General features: G+C 43.4%; 1 protein-coding gene across 2 annotated transcripts in view; it reads right to left on the reverse strand.

The window, feature by feature from the left end:
* The window catches only part of lrrtm4l1 (leucine rich repeat transmembrane neuronal 4 like 1), a 67,223-nt gene that overhangs the window by 24,417 nt on the left and 23,456 nt on the right, over positions 1 to 19,350 (reverse strand). The window contains exon 2 of one of the 2 annotated variants that reach the window (XR_002473471.2): positions 8,674 to 10,384. Coding sequence is in view for 1 of the 2 variants with exons in the window: in XM_021602546.2 (XP_021458221.2) it covers positions 8,745 to 10,384 (1,640 nt within the window). In the remaining variant the exon portion in view is untranslated. The remainder of the gene's footprint in view (positions 1 to 8,673; positions 10,385 to 19,350) is intronic. The other variant, XM_021602546.2, reaches the window with a different exon arrangement.

A 19,350-nucleotide genomic window follows, 5' to 3' on the forward strand; every position in this document is an offset into this window, starting at 1 on the left:
GCCCGCCACAGGAGTCGCTAGAGCACGATGGGACAAGGACATCCCTGCCGGCCAAACCCGGACAATGCTGGACCAAATTGTGCACTGCCCCATTGGTCTCCCATTCGCGGCCGGCTGCGACAGACCCTGGACTCGAACCAGGATCTCTAGGATCACTGCGATGCAGTGCCTTAGACCTCCACACCACTCGGGAGGCTGACAGCCTTATTCTAAAATTGATTCAATTGTTATTATTTTCTGATCAATCGACACAATACCCTATAATGATAAAGCAAAATCAGGTTTTTAGAATTTTTTGCTAATTTATAAAATAAAAGTTAAATATCACATTTTTACAAGTGTTCAGACCCATTACTCAGTACTTTGTTGCAGTACCTTGGGCAGCGATTACAGCCTTGGGTCATCTTGGGTATGACACTACAAGCTTGGCACACCTGTATTTGGGGTGTTTGTCCCATTCTTCTCTGCAGATCCTCTCAAACTATCAGGTTGGATGGGGAGCGTCGCTGCACAGCTATTTTCAGGTCTCTCCAGAGATGTTCAATCGGGTTTATGTCCGGGCTCTGGCTGGGCCATTCAGAGATTTGTCCCAAAGCCACTCCAGCGTTGTCTTGGCTGTGTGCTTAGGGTCGTTGTCCTGTTGGAAGGTGAACCTTCACCCCAGTCTGAGGTCCTGAGTGAACTGGAGCAGGTGTTCATCAAGGATCTCTCTGTACTTTCCTCCGTTCATCTTTCCCTCGATCCTGACTAGTCTCCCAGTCCCTGCCGCTGAAAAACATCCCCACAGCATGATGCTGCCACCACCATGCTTCACCATAGGGATGGTGTAAGTTTTCCTCCGCTTGGCAATCAGTCCAAAGAGTTCAATCTTGGTTTCATCAGACCAGAGAATCTTGTTTCTCATGTTCTGAAAGTCCTTTAGGTGTCTTTTGGCAAACTCCAAGCAGGCTGTCATGTGCCTTTTACTGTGGAGTTGCTTCCGTTTGGCCACTTTTCCATAAAGGACTGATAGGTGGAGTGCTGCAGAGATGGTTGTCCTTCTGGAAGGTTCTCCACAGAGGAACCCTGGAGCTCTATCAGAGTGACCCTCCACCGATTGCTCAGTTTGGCCGGGCGGCCAGCTCTAGAAAGACTCTTGTTGGTTCCAAACTTCTTCCATTTAAGAATGATGGCAGCCACTGTGTTTTTGGGGACCTTCTATGCTGCATAAATGTTTTAGCACCCTTCCCCAGATCTGTGCCTTGTCACAATCCTGTCTCAGAGCTCTATGGAACATTCCTTTGACCTCATGGCTTGGTTGTTGCTATGACATGCATTGTCAACTGTGGGACCTTTTTCTAGACAGTTGTGTGCCTTTCCAAATCATGTCCAGTCAATTGAATTTACCACAGGTGGACTCCAATCAAGTTGTTGAAACATCTCAATAATAATAATGGAAACAGGATGCACTTGAGCTCAATTTCGAGTCTCATAGCAAAGTGTCTGAATACTTATGTGAATAAGTTTCTTCTGTTTTTTGTTTTTATAAATAAAATTTAAAAAATGTTGCTTTGTCATTATGGGGTATTGTGTGTAAATTGAGGGAAAAAATATTTAATCAATTTTAGAACAAGGGGTCTGAATACTTTCCGAATGCACTGTATTTAATGTTGGCCATTTCAACTTAGGTTTCAGAATAAAAGGGACATAAAACTGCTCATCCCTTTTCTTTATGTTTGACTTGATGTTTCTGCTAATATACCTGAGCAAACGATGGATGGTTGCTGATGACAGAGATCTATCATAAAAGTTTTTTAAAAACTATGAAATTATTTAAAAAAAAACCTTTGAGCATCACTTTAAATGTCCTATCTTGACCATAATCATGGAGGAAGCAGACAATGTTCTGTCATTTAACAGCTGATTGAAATAGTTCTCTCCAGTAGCGGTAAGCAGTGTAGCTCATAATTGCCTGATGGGGAAAAGTGTCCTAACTCAATTGAAGCTATGCACCATAGTAATACTCAAACTGTCATTCTGATTGAATGCTTATCCTGATGAGCACTCTTCAAGGTAAAAGTATTCCATTAATTGCACCTAACCGCGGTTTATATCATCAAATCATGGCTATTATTTCCTGAGGGGTTCATTGTTTCAGCCAACAAACTCAAATATGTGTAACATCTCTGTTGTGACTTCTACCATATGAAAATGTATTTATTGTGACTATGCTCTCAGTTTGTGTCTCAGTGCTATTTTCCATTACCTTTGGCAAGAAAACACTCGTTCTCTCTATTTGAAAGGAAATATCAGAGGGGGGGCATTGTAGTGTACACAAAATTGAACACAAATGTAAGTGTTTTGGAGCTGTCTGAATGTAAATCTGTTCCAATTGAGCTTTCAGAGCATAAAGCATAGCATTGAGCTTTTAGGACATAAAGCATAGACTTCCTCTCAATGATTATATTTTTGATTTATAGGCGAGAAATATACCTCTGTACGAACTACCTCTGTGTAAACTACCTCTGTGTAAACTACCTCTGTGTAAACTACCTCTCTGTAAACTACCCAGTTTTGTGTTCACCAGTTATAATCATATTATTGACACTTGCACAGTAAACCAGACTTGACATCATAACTAACAATTTACGTTTTTGTGAGTCCAAACACCTTTGATGACCAAACTGAAACAGTCTCAGAGGAAAAATCACACTATCTCTGATCCTTTCTCCCTTGTGTTTTAATTGGGCTTTGACCCAGCATGCAGCATTCCTCTCTCGTCCTCCTCTTGAGAACGGGCCGCAACTTACAGTCTTTCTCACCGCTTTCCGTTGGGACTGCCTGCACTGCACTGAGCCATAATGAAAGGCTGTGCTGGTCGGCAATATGGCTCTTTTATCAAGCTAAACCGAGCTGACGCCTGCTGCTCAATTATTAAACATTCCCCGAAATGAGCAACAACATACCATGGAAAAAAACCCTGCTGTAGACCCCCTTTAGTACTTTGCAGAGGACAGAGAGAAAAGTGTCTGTGTATGTTTGAGATGATGAGATTCACTTTGTCACTGTAATGGGGAGAAACACATTTGTACTAAGGCTACATTTCACTGGCATGTTTCCATGAAAACAAGAAAGTACAAGCCTTGGGATCCCCTTCCGGGAAAATCCATGCATTGTCTGAGAGAAAACTCAGATTGAATTAAATGAAGTTCCAATCAGAAATAATATGCCAGCCTTTAAAGATGAGTTAATCACTTTGCAGGTAATACGAGGTCTCTGTATCTCCATGGATTAAGGGCACAACATGTTGACAGAGTGCAAAAGAATTAGCCACGCAACAGCTCTCCTTGTCATAGAGGAGCTTAGCCATTAAGAGGAATTTTAATGAATGGCTTGGTGCCTATAGGTGCTAAATGAAATATTTCTCAAATAACTCACAAAAGGTGAGGCGTTTAAAAATAATTAGAAAAGGTTTTGTGCAGAATGAAAATTTGACGTCGGTGCCATGGGTGTTGTGAAATCAAATAAATGCCTTATACTTTTATTACAATGAATGACGCTGGAGGCTTACTTAGCTGCATAGACAACAAGGCAAAAATCAAAACTGATAAAACAATTAGCAAACTGCAGTGAGCAGTAAGGGTAAACAATGTTGATCAGAAAGTGATCATTCATATGGATAACATTGCCGCACTATAGTAGCATCATTCATTCAACCTGTAAACACACAAGTTTGTAGATTAATTTACTCATTATACAAACCAAACATTTACAAGGTTTTAGTTTTTGCTTACTGTGATCTTTGGTTCCTTCCAGTTGAGTTTAATAAACATTACTTGTCACTTTTTTTCTCTCCTCCTTCCAAAACGATACCTCTCGGAGCATAAATAATCCCATTTTACTAAATCACTTCAGGTGCGTATCCATTGATAAAACAGTGCATCTGTACAGGGAAACATGCTTCCTGAGATCAAACGTAGACGTGGTGCTGGTGGCTGGTGATTGTAATTACCCTGGTATTGGGTATAAATAAGTGCCTCATCCTGGCAGGCCTGGGGCATCCATCTGCATTAAACAGCCCTATCATAAGCTTTCGGATTACCCGTATTGCTAAGGCTCTTTTATGATTACCATAAATCTTCCCAAAACAGGCGGGAGCTAACCGAATGCCCCTTCCACTATGCCCTCTACTATTTTACTAAACACACTGCTGAGTTAAGCGGCTGGAGAGACTAGGCTGAAGAAGGCCGTAGCTACTGCAGTCTGGCAGGCAGGGGAACAAATGTTTTATTTTATTTCACCTTTATTTAACCAGGTAGGCCAGTTGAGAACAAGGTCTCATTTACAACTGCGACCTGGCCAAGATAAAGCAAAAGCAGTGCAACAAAAACAACACAGAGTTACACGTGGGGCAAACAAACGTACAGTTAATAACACAATAGAAAAATATGTATACAGTGTGTGCAAATGTAAGGAGGTAAGGCAATACATAGGTCAATAGTGGCAATAGTGGTAATTACGATTTAGCAATTTACACTGGAGAGATATGTGCAGATGAGGATGTGCAAGTAGAAATACTGGTGTGCAAAAGAGCAAAAAAACTAAAACAAATATGGGGATGAGGTAGGTAGTTGATTGTATGGGCTATTTACAGATGGGCTGTGTACAGCTGCAGCGATCGGTAAGCTGCTCTGACAGCTGACGCTTAAAGTTAGTGAGGGAGATATAAGTTTCCAACTTCAGTGATTTTTGCAATTCGTTCCAGTCATAGGCAGCAGAGAAATGGAAGGAAAGGCAGCCAAAGGATGTGTTGGCTTTGGGGATGACCAGTGCAATATACCTGCTGGAGCGCGTGCTACGGGGGGGTGTTGCTATGGTGACCAGTGAGCAGAGATAAGGCAGAGCTTTACCTAGCAAAGACTTATAGATGACCTGGAACCAGTGGGTTTGGCGACGAATATGTAGCGAGGACCAGCCAAAGAGAGCATACAGGTCACAGTGGAGGTTAGTATATGGGGCTTTGGTGACAAAATGGATGGCACTGTGATAGACTGCATCCAATTTGCTGAGTACAGTGTTGGAGGCTATTTTGTAAATGACATCGCTGAAGTCAAGGATCGGTTGGATAGTCAGTTTTACGAGGATATGTTTGGCAGCATGAGTGAAGGAGGATTTGTTGCGAAATAGGAAGCTGATTCTAGATTTAACTTTGGATTGGAGATGCTTAATGTGAGACTGGAAGGAGAGTTTACAGTCTATCCAGACACCGAGTTGTCCACATATTCTAAGTCAGAACCGTCCAGAGTAGTGATGCTAGTCAGGCGGGCAGGTGCGGGCAGCGATCGGTTGAAGAGCATGCATTTTGTTTTACTAGCATTTAAGAGCAGTTGGAGGCCATCGGAATGAGTGTTGTATGGCGTTGAAGCTTGTTTGGAGGTTTGTTAACTTCACTAGGATAGGGGGCAGCATTCGGAATTTTGGATGAAAAGCGTGCCCAAATTAAACTGCCTGCTACTCAGGCCCAGAAGATAGGATATGCATATAATTACTAGATTTGGATAGACAAGACTCTAAAGTTTCCAAAATTGTTAAAATGATGTATGTGAGTCTAACAGAACTGATATGGCAGGCGAAAATCCAACGAAAATTCAACCAGGAAGTACTATTATTTTGAAAGGCTGTTTTTCCATTGAAAGCCTATCCAACATACAAAGACTTAGGACCCAGTTCGTGAGCTCTGTTGCTTCCTCTACATGTGGCCATTCTTTAGGCATTGTTTCAGTCTTTTACTCTGAAAAAATGAGGGAGATACAGCACTTTCAATAAGAGGCCAGTGGATTTCCAGACATCAGCCATGCGCCTGATCGGGAACACGCCTGTCTTTTTTCTCCTTTCCTATTGACGAAGCTTTTGTCTGGTTGAAATATTATTGATTATTTATGACAAACACACCCGGAGGATTGATTTTAAACATCGTTTGGCATGTTTCTACTAACTTTTATTGTACTTTTAAAAAACTTTTCATCTGGACTTATTGCACGCGATTTAAGCATTCGGATTACTGGACAAAACACGCAAACAAAAATAAGGTTTTTGGTCATACAGAGGGACATTATCGGACAAAACAAACATTTATTGTCTAACATGGAGACCTGGGAGTGCCACCAGGTGAAGATCATCAAAGGTAAGTGATTCCTTTTAATGCATTAAGGAGAAGTTTATCTTTATCCGTATGTTTAACACTTGTATCGTTTATCAATGTTTTATCATGAGTATTTCTGTAATTTGTGGCTCTCTGCACTTTCACCGGATGTTTGTTTGAGACAACGCATTTCTGAACATAACGCGCCAATGTAAACTGAGATCTTTGGATATAAATATGAACTTTATCGAACAAAACATACATGTATTGTGTAACATGAAGTCCTATGAGTGCCATCTGATGAAGATCATCAAAGGTTAGTGATTAATTGAATTGCTATTTCTGACAATGTTTAACTGTGATGAGAGGTGGTCGTTTGACCGCGGACCAATAACGGACGCAGGCAATGAGGCAGTGATCGCTGAGATCCTGGTTGAAAACAGCAGAAGTGTATTTAGAGGGCAAGTTGGTCAGGATGATATCAATGAGAGTGCCCATGTTTACGGATTTGGGGTTGTACCAGGTAGGTTCCTTGATAATTTGTGTGAGATTGAGGGCATCTAGCTTAGATTGTAGGACGGCCGGGGTGTTAAGTATATCCCAATTTAGGTCACCTAACAGTACGAACTCTTACGATAGATGGGGGGCAATCAATTCACATATGGTGACCAGGGCACAGCTGGGAGCTGAGGGGGTCTATAACAAGCGGCAACAGTGAGGGACTTATTTCTGGAGAGTTGGATCTTTAAAAGTAGAAGCTCATAGAAAAAAGTAGAAGATCTTTAGAAGTAGAAACTGTTTGGGCATAGACCTGGATAGTATGACAGAACTGTGCAGGCTATCTCTACAGTAGATTGCAATTCCACCCACATGCGGCTCGTATAGGACCACCGAGGCAGTTAAAGCGGCAGTCAGCAGTTCGAATAGTCCCCGGCCCTGTTTAGGTAAAAAGCTCAGGGATGGGCCTGGAGAAATATAACCACTCTCAAATTCATAGATGGATGCAAGGATTGACCATTCATGATATCTACACTATAGTTTTAACCATGGTTCGAGGCTTTTCAGTATTTATTTACATTTACTTTGTTTACAAACATTGGACTAAAACAAGCTGATATTTTAGGTTCCGATGGGGTACGACAGTTGAACTAAGCTCTTGAGGCATCTATATGTTATAATCTTCAAGAATCAATCGGTACATATCATTAATGTAGAAGTCCATCATTTGATGTAGCAACTGCAGATTGGTCCATTAAATAAGCCACCAGTAATAGGCATCCAGCCATGGAGACTGGGAGCATGTTGATCCCCACCTCTCCTTTTTCTGCCACATTAGAAGACAGGCAGCCAGGGCAGGTCCAGTCGCTCTATTATGGGGGATCCTACTAATGCTGATCAATACCTCATTAATCCATGTTGTGACTTGGCTTGAATAGACTTGAATAATATGTTTTTTGGAATCTTATGAGTTGGAGAGCTTCACTTTTCAGTTAGGTCAAGACAAGAGGGTTATGTACTGTAAACTAGCTAGTGGCCCTAAAATAATTCCTGCATTGTCTTTCATTTTGGCCTTTAAAGAAATACCCCTATAGATTAAACACACACACATATTATGAGTGTAGTAAACATAACAAACATGATGTTGTGACTAATCTACAGTATATCTAACCATCCAAGGAGCCAAGCCATGATGCCGTATCAATGACTTATGTGAGACCTTAAAGCAGGAACAGTGTATATAGGATGTGTCACTGGAGCCATGCAAAATGTTTTTGCTTTTCATCATGTGCATGATTAAATATTGTGCCTCAAAATGCTACTGAAGCACAACACTGTACGAAAATAAGCTGATTGGTGAATAAACTATACAAACCAAAAACTAAACAAAGTGCATTAAAGCCAGAGAGCCGAACATGACACGTGGCAGTGTAATAATGCAGCTCCCTGAACACGAGCTAGGTTGCCATTGCCTCCTGGTTCTAAATAAAAAATGTACGTTTCCAGTGTCTGGTTCGATTTATGAATCAAAACCGCAGAAATAATTGGAAACCGTCAAGGTTCTAAGTCGACTGTATTATGAACCAAGATTCAAGGGTGCTTACCCCATTATATATTACTTTTTTTGCACTATGTGGTCAAAATAACACTTTGATATTGTGAAAATGCAGTTTTCGTGTAAGAGCGGTTTGAAAACAACGCCTGCAATTTCAGCCTGTTAAGGTGGGATGGAACTTTTGGCCCACGTGATATCACATTGCAATCTGATTATAATAGACCAATGACTGTTCATCTGGGTAAGGGGGTGGGCTCTAGACCATCAGCCAATCAGGGCTGTGCATGTAAATATCTTCACATTTGTTTCCTAACGCCCACACAATCAGACTGAGCATTTGAAAGGACAAAGGGAAATAAATGATAAAAAATATATTTTGAAGTTATTTTCATTAAATAAAACACACACAGTGATGTATTAGACATACAGTGACGATTTAAAAATACAATTACAAAAGCTGCATGGGGGTTTAACAGTCTATGCCTGATAAAGGATTTACCTCTCTTTCTTGAGCCTTTGTGTTTTTGCTTTTGGGGTTTTGTTTTTAAAGGCTGATGTGACGGGTCATACCTCGCATTCCCTGGAGCCAGAGATGCAGGTGCAGGACCCAGTCCCGTTGCCGAGCACCTCCAAACCCTCCGGGGTGGCAGCCGGGTTGTAGCTCATGTAATATTCCTGCAGCTGGGAGCTCAGGTTCTGCTCTGGCTCGGGGCTCTTTTTCCGTCGCTTGCGGCCCACCACGGAGCTCTGCTGCAGGAGTCGTGCAGCGTTCGGGTAGCGCCTCCACGACACATAGATGACGGTCAGGATGAGCGACATGGAGAAGAAGAGCGCCACACTGCCCACCACTACCTTGTGGAAGGACATGAGCTCCAGCTCTGGGGGCTGAGTCACCACCAGGCTGCGGAGGGAGGGTGGAGCCTGGGGAGGGGAGTCTCTGGGATCAATTCCTACCCGGCTTGGGAAGGTCGGGCGGGGAAGGGGCTGAGGCCGAGGTGGGGGCAGGGGGGCCAGGGTGGTAGGTGGAGGCAGGGGTGGAGGGGGGCTGGTGGGAGCAGGGGTTGGGTCGGGTGTTGTCTCAATGAAATCTGGTGTCGGGGAAGGAGTTTCTGTCTGGAAGTAGTCTGTTTCCTCACAAATTCCATTGTTCCTCGTAGCCTCCATGATCTTGTCTCCCTGGAGATGCTTTGGGCTGCTGCATATCATGGTGGTGTCTTTAGCGCCTCGAAAGTTTCTCAGCCAAGCCACCAGTGGGCAGATGCCTGTCCCACATTCCCACACGTTACCCGCCAGGCTGATGGAGGTCAGGGATATCCAGGCAGACACTGCCTCCTGGGACACGTTGGACAGTTTGTTGGACTCCAGATTGAGGATCTGTAGGTTGGGCAGGCAGTGGAATACGGCTGGGTCCAGGGTCTGGATCTCGTTGCCAGACAAGTCCAGTTTCTGCAGCGTGTGCCAGCTCCAGGGCAGGCCCTGGTTGACTGCTCGGATGCGGTTCCACTGCAGATAGAGCCCCCGCAGGTTAGCAAGACGTGGAAACAGAAAGAAGTTGATCCGGGAGAACTGGTTGTGCTCCAGGTGCAGCTCCATGAGCCTCTGCAGCCCCAGGAAAGTGGTCCTGGTGAGGGCCCGGAGACGGTTGTAGCCCAGGTCCAGAAACTCCAGGCTGCGACATTCCAGGAAGGCCCGGATGGGGATGTTGGTGAGGCCGTTTGAGCGGAGGTGGAGGTTCTGCAGCTTCCTCAGGCCGTGGAACTGCCCCGGCTGCAGCATCTGCAGCTTGTTGTAGGACAGGTCCAGGCTGCGGAGGTTGGGCACTCCGTGGAAGGTGGCATTGTGGAGCTGAGAGATCTTGTTGGAGCTGAGGATCAGCTCTTTAAGCCTGCGGACCCCCTGGAAGGCCCGGCTATCTAGAGCAGAGATCTGGTTGTGGTCCAGGTAGAGCCAGAGGATTTGGTTGAGGTGGGCAAACTGGTAGGGGAGCAGTGTGTGCAGGTCATTGTAGCGGAGAGAGAGGCCTTGGCAGCCCACTGAGATGTTCTCAGGGACATCTGAGAAGCCAGCTGACTCGCAATGGACGATTTTCCCCTCACAACGGCAGCTGTGGGGGCAGGTGCGTTCACCAGAGCAGAGCAGCAGCAGGGCCTGGAGGACGAGGAGCAGGAGGAGTGGGAGGTGCGCCAGTCGTCCATCACACAGCTTAGAACCTACGGATAGAGAGACAGAAAGGGAGAGAAGAAGCAGGCATGTTAGAAAGGAATTCTTACTAATCCACATAGACAGAAATACCCATAAAATTATAAATATTAATGATTTTATAGTTCAATTAGAGTACGTTCATCATTGCCACATTCAAGGATGTTCCGTACATTGTAAAAGGATATTCTGAAAAATATTTGATTTTAAATTAATACATATAACACCTATACATCATGTTTTCATATTCTCGTTGCAATCAATATGAAATTGGTGTACAACAGTTAGTGCATTATGAATATTACGCTTTCAAGGTCTGTTGATTGACATTGCAAATATGTCTAAGTGCGCACACACAATGTTTGTATTGGGTAATTGTGCTCTCTTTTCACCCCGGTGAATCTGTGCAAGGCTCATAGTCTTGTGTTACAGCTCTTTGCATTTCTAATGCTGCAGTCGACAGCACACAGACTACAGGCTTATGCCCTGATAAACTAGTCAGGAGACAAGACCCTACTTGTCTTGACACATAACACTCCTCTCACCCCCTCTGTGATTCAACGCTTTGATCCTATTCTTCTCTGCTTTGTTCTCTTTGTGCAGCAGATAATAACGTCTTGTCCCCATTTTAAACCATTTGTTAGGAAACAAGAACACCTGTAGATTTAGCTCTAATTGAGGCACATTGCTGCCTGCTGTGTGAAGTCTTCCCTTTGCGCATAAAGACAGACAGTGTGACGTGACAGTTAGCAAAATTGAATTCCCTTGAGAACTGATGTGTCCATGAAGTGGCACCTTCAGCTGGAATGTTACTTCAATGTAATCGAGGAGGTCTCTAGGTTATGGATGGATGACTATGTATGTGTGATCAGAGGCTCCGTACAGTACATTGACATGGGGCCCCTGATCAAAGCAACCCATTCTCTAGGGCAGTGTTCCCTGTTTGATATCCGTGAGGACAAAAATGTGAAGAAATTCCCTATTTACTGAAATGACATAACTTGCACACCATGCCACTGATGAATGCTAGATATCACGCCCTCAATGAAACAATTGAATATTGAAGCGGATATATGAAATGTAAATGTATGTTCTAAGTAATTTAGCAGACACTCTTATGCAGAGCGACACGGTTGTTGCATTCATATTAAGGTAGCTATGTGAGCAAACCACATATCAAAGTCAGATGCTAGGTTTTCATCAAATTGGCGACAGATTTTCATGTGAATATTCAAAAATCTGCAGAAAGAAAATGTGCACATTTTCCCACCAGTGGTGTGTTTCCACCATACTGACTTGTTGCAGATAAAAATCAGTGCGTGATGTCGTAGTGCACACAAAATGTCCTTCGCTTAAATGTTCATGTACTGAATAAAAATCTAAAGTTCAATATGTTTCCATTGCATTTTCAACTCTACCAATAGTTTTGTCACAAAATCTGTTGCGTTAAATATCAAAAGTGCCGACTCTGGTCTTGGCACATGCACTCTACTAGCCAACAGCTCACAGACACAGTGCGGATAGGCTGAGTGGGGAGGCTACTTACATTATGAAATTATTATTGATAAGAGCGATATTTGTATTTGTCAAATGGCAGTCAAGCATCGATCATCACGTCACCAGAAAAAGACCCTTGATATTTATTTGAATGTACAGTTGAAGTCGGAAGTTTACATAAACTTAGGTTGGAGTCATTAAAACAAATTTTTCAACCACCTCATGAATTCCAGAAAATTATATAATGGCTTTAGAAGCTTCTGATAGGCTAATTGACATCATTTGAGTGAATTGGAGGTGTACCTGTGGATGTATTTCAAGGCCTACCTTCAAACTCAGTGCCTCTTTGCTTGACATGGGAAAATCAAAAGAAATCAGCTATGACCTCAGAAAAAAATTTGTCTGGTTCATCCTTGGGACCAATTTCCAAACACCTGAAGGTACCACGTTCATCAATAGTACGCAAGTATAAACACCATGGGACCACGCAGTCGTCATACCGCTCAGGAAGGAGACTCATTCCGTCTCCTAGAGATGAACGTACCTTGGTGTGAAAAGTGTAAATCAATCCCAGAACAACAGCAAAGGACCTTGTGAAGAAGCTGGAGGAAACAGGTACAAAAGTATCTATATCCACAGTAAAACAAGTTCTATATTGACATAACCTGAAAGGCCGTTCAGCAAGGAAGAAGCCACTGCTCCAAAACTAATGATGACCATCGTTATGTTTGGAGGAAAAAGAGGGAGGCTTGCAAGCCGAAGAACACCATCCCAACCGTGAAGCACGGGGGTGGCAGCATCATGTTGTGAGGGTGCTTTGCTGCAGGAGGGGCTGGTGCACTTCACAAAATAGATAGCATCATGAGGGAGGGAAATTATGTGGATATATTGAAGTAACATCTCAAGACATCAGTCAGGAAGTTAAAGCATGGTTGCAAATGGGTCTTCCAAATGGACAATGACCTCAAGCATACTTCCTAAGTTGTGGCAAAAAGGCTTAAGGACAACAAAGTCAAGGTATTGGAGTGGCCATCACAAAGCCCTGACCTCAATCCTATAGAAGCTGTGTGGGCAGAACTGAAAAAGCATGTGGGAACAAGGAGGCCCACAAACCTGACTCAGTTACTCTAGCTCTGTCAGGAGGAATGGGCCAAAATTCACCCAACTTCTTGTGGGAAGCTTGTGGAAGGCTACCCGAAACATTTAACCCAAGTTAAACAATTTAAATGCAATGCTACAAACTACTAATTGAGTGTATGTAAACTTCTGACCCAGTGGGAATATGATGAAATAAATAAAAGCTGAAATAAATAATTATCGCTGCTATTATTCTGACATTTCACATTCTTAAAATAAAGTGGTGATCCTAACTGACCTAAAACAGGGATTTTTTTACTAGATTAAATGTCAGGAATTGTGAAAAACTGAGTTTAAATATATTTGTCTAAGGTGTATGTAAACTTCCGACTTCAACTGTAGCATCAATCTCATCACCATGCACTTTCAACACCGTGTGAATTTCATCATAACTTATTTCATCTGTGACTCCAAGTTTCTTCAATATGATGGTTATTATATCAATATTTACACATAAAGGCATTTCCACCGCAATTTCTCGCATAATTAATCTTACAGACACAAAAAGATCCCACCATGTCAAACGAACAAATTATCTGTCTGTCACGTTCTGACCTGTATTTCCTTTGTTTTGTATGTTTTGTATGTGTGTGTCAGCATGGAGCAGCCAGAGCCGCCAGTCAGCATGGAGCAGCCAGTCAGCATGGAGCAGCCAGTCAGCATGGAGCAGCCAGAGCAGCCAGTCAGCATGGAGCAGCCAGAGCAGCCAGTCAGCATGGAGCAGCCAGAGCAGCCAGTCAGCATGGAGCAGCCAGAGCAGCCAGTCAGCATGGAGCAGCCAGAGCAGCCAGTCAGCAAGGAGCAGCCAGAGCTGCTAGTCAGCCAGGATCTTCCAGATCCGCTAGTCAGCCAGGATCCACTATTCAGCCAGGATCTGCCAGTCAGCCAGGATCTGCCAGAACTGCCAGCCAGCCAGGATTTGCCAGAGCCCCTCAGCCCAGCAGCGCCGGAGCCCCTCAGCCCAGCGGCGCCGGAGCCCCTCTGTCCCGAGCTGCCGCCCCACTGTCCCGAGCTGCCGCCCCTCTGTCCCGAGCTGCCGCTCCTGTCCCGAGCTGCCGCTCCTGTCCCGAGCTGCCGCCCCTCTGTCCCGAGCTGCCGCCCCTCTGTCCCGAGCTGCCGCCCCTCTGTCCCGAGCTGCCCCTCTGTCCATTGAGAAGGGTCGCCGTGGTTAGGAGGCCACGGAAGCAGACAATAAAGCGGACTAAGACAATGGTGAAGTGGGGGCCACGTCCAGCACCAGAGCCGCCACCGCGGACAGACGCCCACCCAGACCCTCCCCTATAGGTTAAGGTTTTGCAGCCGGAGTCCGCACCTTCGGGGGGGGGGGGGGGTACTGTCACGTTCTGACCTGTATTTCCTTTGTTTTGTATTTATTTAGTATGGTCAGGGCGTGAGTTGGGTGGGCAGTCTGTTTGTTTTTCTATGTTTTTGGGGTATTTCTGTTTCTATTAGTTGTCTCTGATTGAGAATCATACTTAGGAAGCCTGGGTTTCACTGTGTGTTTGTGGGTGATTGTTCCTGTCTCTGTGTTTTGCACCAGATAGGGCTGTTTTTGGTTTTCCACGTTTATTGTTTTGTAGTGTTCGTGTTTATCTTTTTGTTATTAAACATGAATCAAAGAAACCACGCTGCATTTTGGTCCGCCTCTACTTCACCACAAGAAGACCGTTACAAAGTCAGCATTTGTAAAATTGGACCGAAACTTACTGTTTCCATCATACCGTACCTGTCGAGACTTTCTTTTATACAGTACTCGCATAAAAACTGTTGAAGGAAACGTGATTATAGTAAGTCGTTTTTTCCCTTAATAATGTAGCTATCAACAAATTGGTGCTAGTAAGAAAAGACGAGGGAGTATAGTTCATAAAGGCAAGTGGTTTTTTTCCTTAGTGAGATTAAATACCAACCTTTGCTGCTGTTTGAGAAAAAAAAGTAAGTGCAGGCTTTTATCAATCTCTCATTCAGAATGTCCTAACCTGCAGTGCCTTTGCAGAGTATTCAGACCCCTTGACTTTTTCCACATTTTGTTATGTTACTGCAGTGTTACTCACTATTTTTTGTAAGGGGGCCACTTTGGGTTGAGACAATCATTCAGAGGGCCACACAGATGTTTAATTTGTACTTTTTCTTCCGACATTATCAATTGAGAGAAAATTCAGAGCAATAGAGCACATGCAATTTATTTGTTGTACAGCACATCACAAATATATACACACACACATGTTATGTAGCCTATTCGATGTGTGCAAGACCCATATTAAGGGTTACCTCAGTAGTTCGATGAGCGAAAATGTGCCTTCTGCTCCTTGACTGAATTCATTCTACATGTATAGTCTGTTGGTGCTATCCTTGTGAGGCAATCCAGGTGTGCATTGGTCAGTCTGTTTCTGTTTTTGTTTCACAATATTCATTGTTGAAAACGTTTCTTCACATGAATAAGTGTTGACAAAAATTGTCACCTTTTGCACGCACTGCTTCAGAAGTGGATACTCTGTGTCTGACACAAGGCTCCAGAAATGAAGAAATCTTAGTTCACCTTACAATGTATAATTTGCCTGCAGCTCCACTATCTCACTCTTTATTCCAGCACGGTCAGGACAGAGGGCTGTGATGACTGGGGTTAAAGATGACACTAGAACATGAAAGGGGTTCTCACTGACGTTGATAAACTCCTTGTATTCCATGATATCCTTGAATCTTGACTCAAACTACTTAAACTCTTCCAACACACAAAAATGCATCACAGCAAAAAATGTTGCAGTATGCTAGGTTGGATGTGGCGACTGCCCTGAGTTTTGGGAAATATGAACAGTATGGTGATTTAATTTTGAAATGCTGTGACCACACGCAGCATTTTGCCCAGTTGTATCTTTCCTTGGAGCTGGAGATTCACCATGTTCAGGTAGCATGTGATGTCAGTTAAAAAGCCAGAATTAATATCCACTATGGAGAAAGAGAAATCTTTCCAAACTGCCACAAAACAGCCAACTCACCTCGCTGTGAAATATCAATTCGCCGTATTCCGTCTGGTATTCCTCCAGCAACTCAGTGCCCTCGCAATAATAAATGTTCACCACGTGCATGACTTGTTGCATCGCATTCTTTGAGTTTAGCCACAAGTGCTTCCTGATGAATGATACTGTACAATGAAATGTAACAAATTGGGGGAAATCCTCTCTCTTTCTCACCAGGCCTATGAATCCCTTCTCCTTACGTCGCATGTTTGGGGTGCCGTCAGTGCACACAGATGCCAGATTTGACCAGTCAATATTATTATCAGCAAAAAATGTAACATGGGCAGTAAACATTTTTGAGGGAAGCAGACCCAAACACATAAATGGGCAATGTCACTTACATCAGTGCTTTTGTCAAACGCAATTCTAAAACACGGCACCACGGATATGTCAGTAATCAGTTGCTTACCGATGTCCTCGCCGATGTCTTCTATGTGTCTTGTTATGGTCGAGTCAGAGTTGCAGTCCCTTAGTTTGTGAAATCAGCACATCGGTCACTTTCAGCCAAAAAATATTATTTGACAATCTCCACATCTGTGAAGGCCTTCTTGTTTCTCGGAGTACCCAAGCAATCTCATATGTTGCCTCTGTTGTTTTCTCTGCAACAGTGCTAGATCTGTCCATCATCTGTTGTTGTTCTTTGAGCTGTCCTTTTAGTTGTGCTATTTTGCGGTTTCTGTGGTTGCTTTGTGGCAGATATGTTTTGTCAAAGTGGGCATGATGTGACTGTAAATGTCACTCTAAATTTGCTTGTTTAAAACAATTGACTGCTTTCTGGCAAATTGAGCAACTCCCATCATGCAGTACAAAAAAATACTGGTATGTCCATTTCTCTTGGAACGTTCTGTGTTTTTCTTGAATTGACCGAATCCTTCTCTTTGCCACCGGAGCCATGTTAGCTACGTTAGCTATGTTAGCCATGTTAGCTACTTTAGCTACGTTAGCTAGCTGCATTTCCCCGCCGCCATCTTCCTGATTTTCCTGGTTCTCCGGTGGTTGTTCGTTCATAGCTGTCATGTTCTCCAGCTCTTCCACCTCATGTTCATTGTCAAGAGATTTACGTTTATTGTCTACAATAAATCGATCCATGTCGATCAGACTGCAAAATTAGCTAGTAGCAAACTGATGTGTCGGTCGCTGTAGCTGAGCAGTTGTGTTCTATTTCAGCTGTTAAACAGCTGCGCTATACTGCCATCTATCTGCCATCCAGAGAACAATAGATATATTCAATGAAGTGATTCAGACCTGCCTTAAACACATTGAATTGAAATTGTATCATTGTTATGTATTATGAATGTAAAACAGGAAAATCACTGCAAGCTGCAAATTAAGGGCTCGCGGAATGAGTACCCCCGGGTTAAAGCCTTATTCTAAAATTGAATAAATATTTTTTCCCCTCACCAATATACACACAATAACCCATAATGACAAAGCAAAAACAGGATTTTTGAATTGTTTGCTAATTTATAAAAAAAATTAAAACAGAAGTATCACATTGTCATAAGTACTCTGTACTTTGTTGCAGCATCTTTGGCAGCAATTAAAGTCTCGAGACTTCTTGGGTATGTCACTCCAAGCTTGGCACGCCTGTATTTTGGGAGTTTCTCCCATTCTTCTCTGCAGATCCACTCAAGCGCTGTCAGGTTGGATGGGGAGTGTCGCTGCATAGCTATTTTCAGGTCTCTCCGGAGATGTTTGATCGAGTTCAAGTCTGGGCTCTGGCTGGGCCACTCAAGGACATTGAGAATCCATTTCCGAAGCCACTCCTGCGTTGTCTTGGCTCTGTGCTTAGGGTCGTTGTCCTGTTGGAAGGGGAACCTTATGACCCCAGACTGGGGCGGAGTGCTCTGGAGCAGGTGTTCATCAAGGATCTCTCTGTACTTTGCTCTGTTAATCTTTCCCTCGACTAGTCTCCCAGTCCCTGCCGCTGAAGAACACGCCCACAACATGATGTTGCCACTACCATGCTTCACCGTAGGGATGGTGCAAGGTTTCCTCCAGACGTGACGCATCAGTCTTGGTTTCATCAGAGTTCAGTCTTGGTTTCATCAGAACAAAGAATCTTGTTTCTCATGGTTTGGGAGTCTTTAGGTGCCTTTTGGCAAACTCCAAGCAGGCTACATGTGCCTTTTACTGAGGAGTGGCTTCAATCTGGACACTACCATAAAGGCCTAATTGGTGGAGTGCTGCAGAGATGGTTGTCCTTCTGAAAGGTTCTCCACAGAGGAACTCCGGAGCTCTGTCAGAGTGACCATCGGGTTCTTGGTCACCTCCCTTTCCAGATTGCTCTGTTTGGCCGGGCGGTTTGGCCAAGAGTCTTGGTGAGAGAAATAATCTTCTTCCATTTAAGAATAGTGGTGGCCACTGTGTTCTTGGGGACCTTCAATGCTGCAGAAATGTTTTTGGTATCCTTCCCCAGATCTGTGCTTCGACACAATCCTGTCTCGGAGCTCTACAGAGAATTTATTCGATATCATGGCTTGGTTTTTGCTCTGACATGCACTGTAAGCTGTGGGAGCTTATATAAACAGGTGTGTGCCTTTCCAAATCATGTCTCTAAATTGGGTTTACCACAGGTGGATTCCAATCAAGTTGTAGAAACATCTCAAGGATGATCAATGGAAACAGAATGTACCTGACCTTGATTTGGAATCGCATAGCAAAGGGTCTGAATACCTATACAGGGTCTGAATACAGTATATATACCTAAATAACGTTTCAGTTTTTAATTTTTAATACATTTGCAAACATTTCTACACGCTTGTTTTCGCTTTGTCATTATGGATTATTGTGTGTAGATTGCTGAGGATGTTTTTCTTTAATCCATTTTAGAATAAGGCTGCAACGTAACAAAATGTGGAAAAAGTCAAGGGGTCTGAATACTTTCCAAAGGCACTGTATATGGTGATGCTACAGCTCACTCATGAAAAGAGGTATGGTTTTCATGAATTCATAATGGTATGTAAATGTTGTACTTGTCTGGGCCTTGAATTGCATTTACATTCTGTGCCCCCTCAGTATTTCCTAATGTTCTGACCTTGGTGGTTTGAGTGCCCATTGCCCACACTATTGCCTTACATTGGCTTTAGTGTCTTTTTAATAACAGCACTGGACACACACTGGACATGAAGAAACAGGCTTATTTATTTTACAACTCCGATGCCGATATCTTCAGTGAGTTTTCTGCCATTGAAATTAGTCCAAAAAAGTGTACAAATATACAGTGTATATACACTGCTCAAAAAAATAAAGGGAACACTTAAACAACACAATGTAATTCCAAGTCAATCACACTTCTGTGAAATCAAACTGTCCACTTAGGAAGCAAC

Source organism: Oncorhynchus mykiss, chromosome 5 (genome assembly GCF_013265735.2).
Source record: "Oncorhynchus mykiss isolate Arlee chromosome 5, USDA_OmykA_1.1, whole genome shotgun sequence".
In the NCBI taxonomy this organism is placed as follows: domain Eukaryota; kingdom Metazoa; phylum Chordata; class Actinopteri; order Salmoniformes; family Salmonidae; genus Oncorhynchus; species Oncorhynchus mykiss.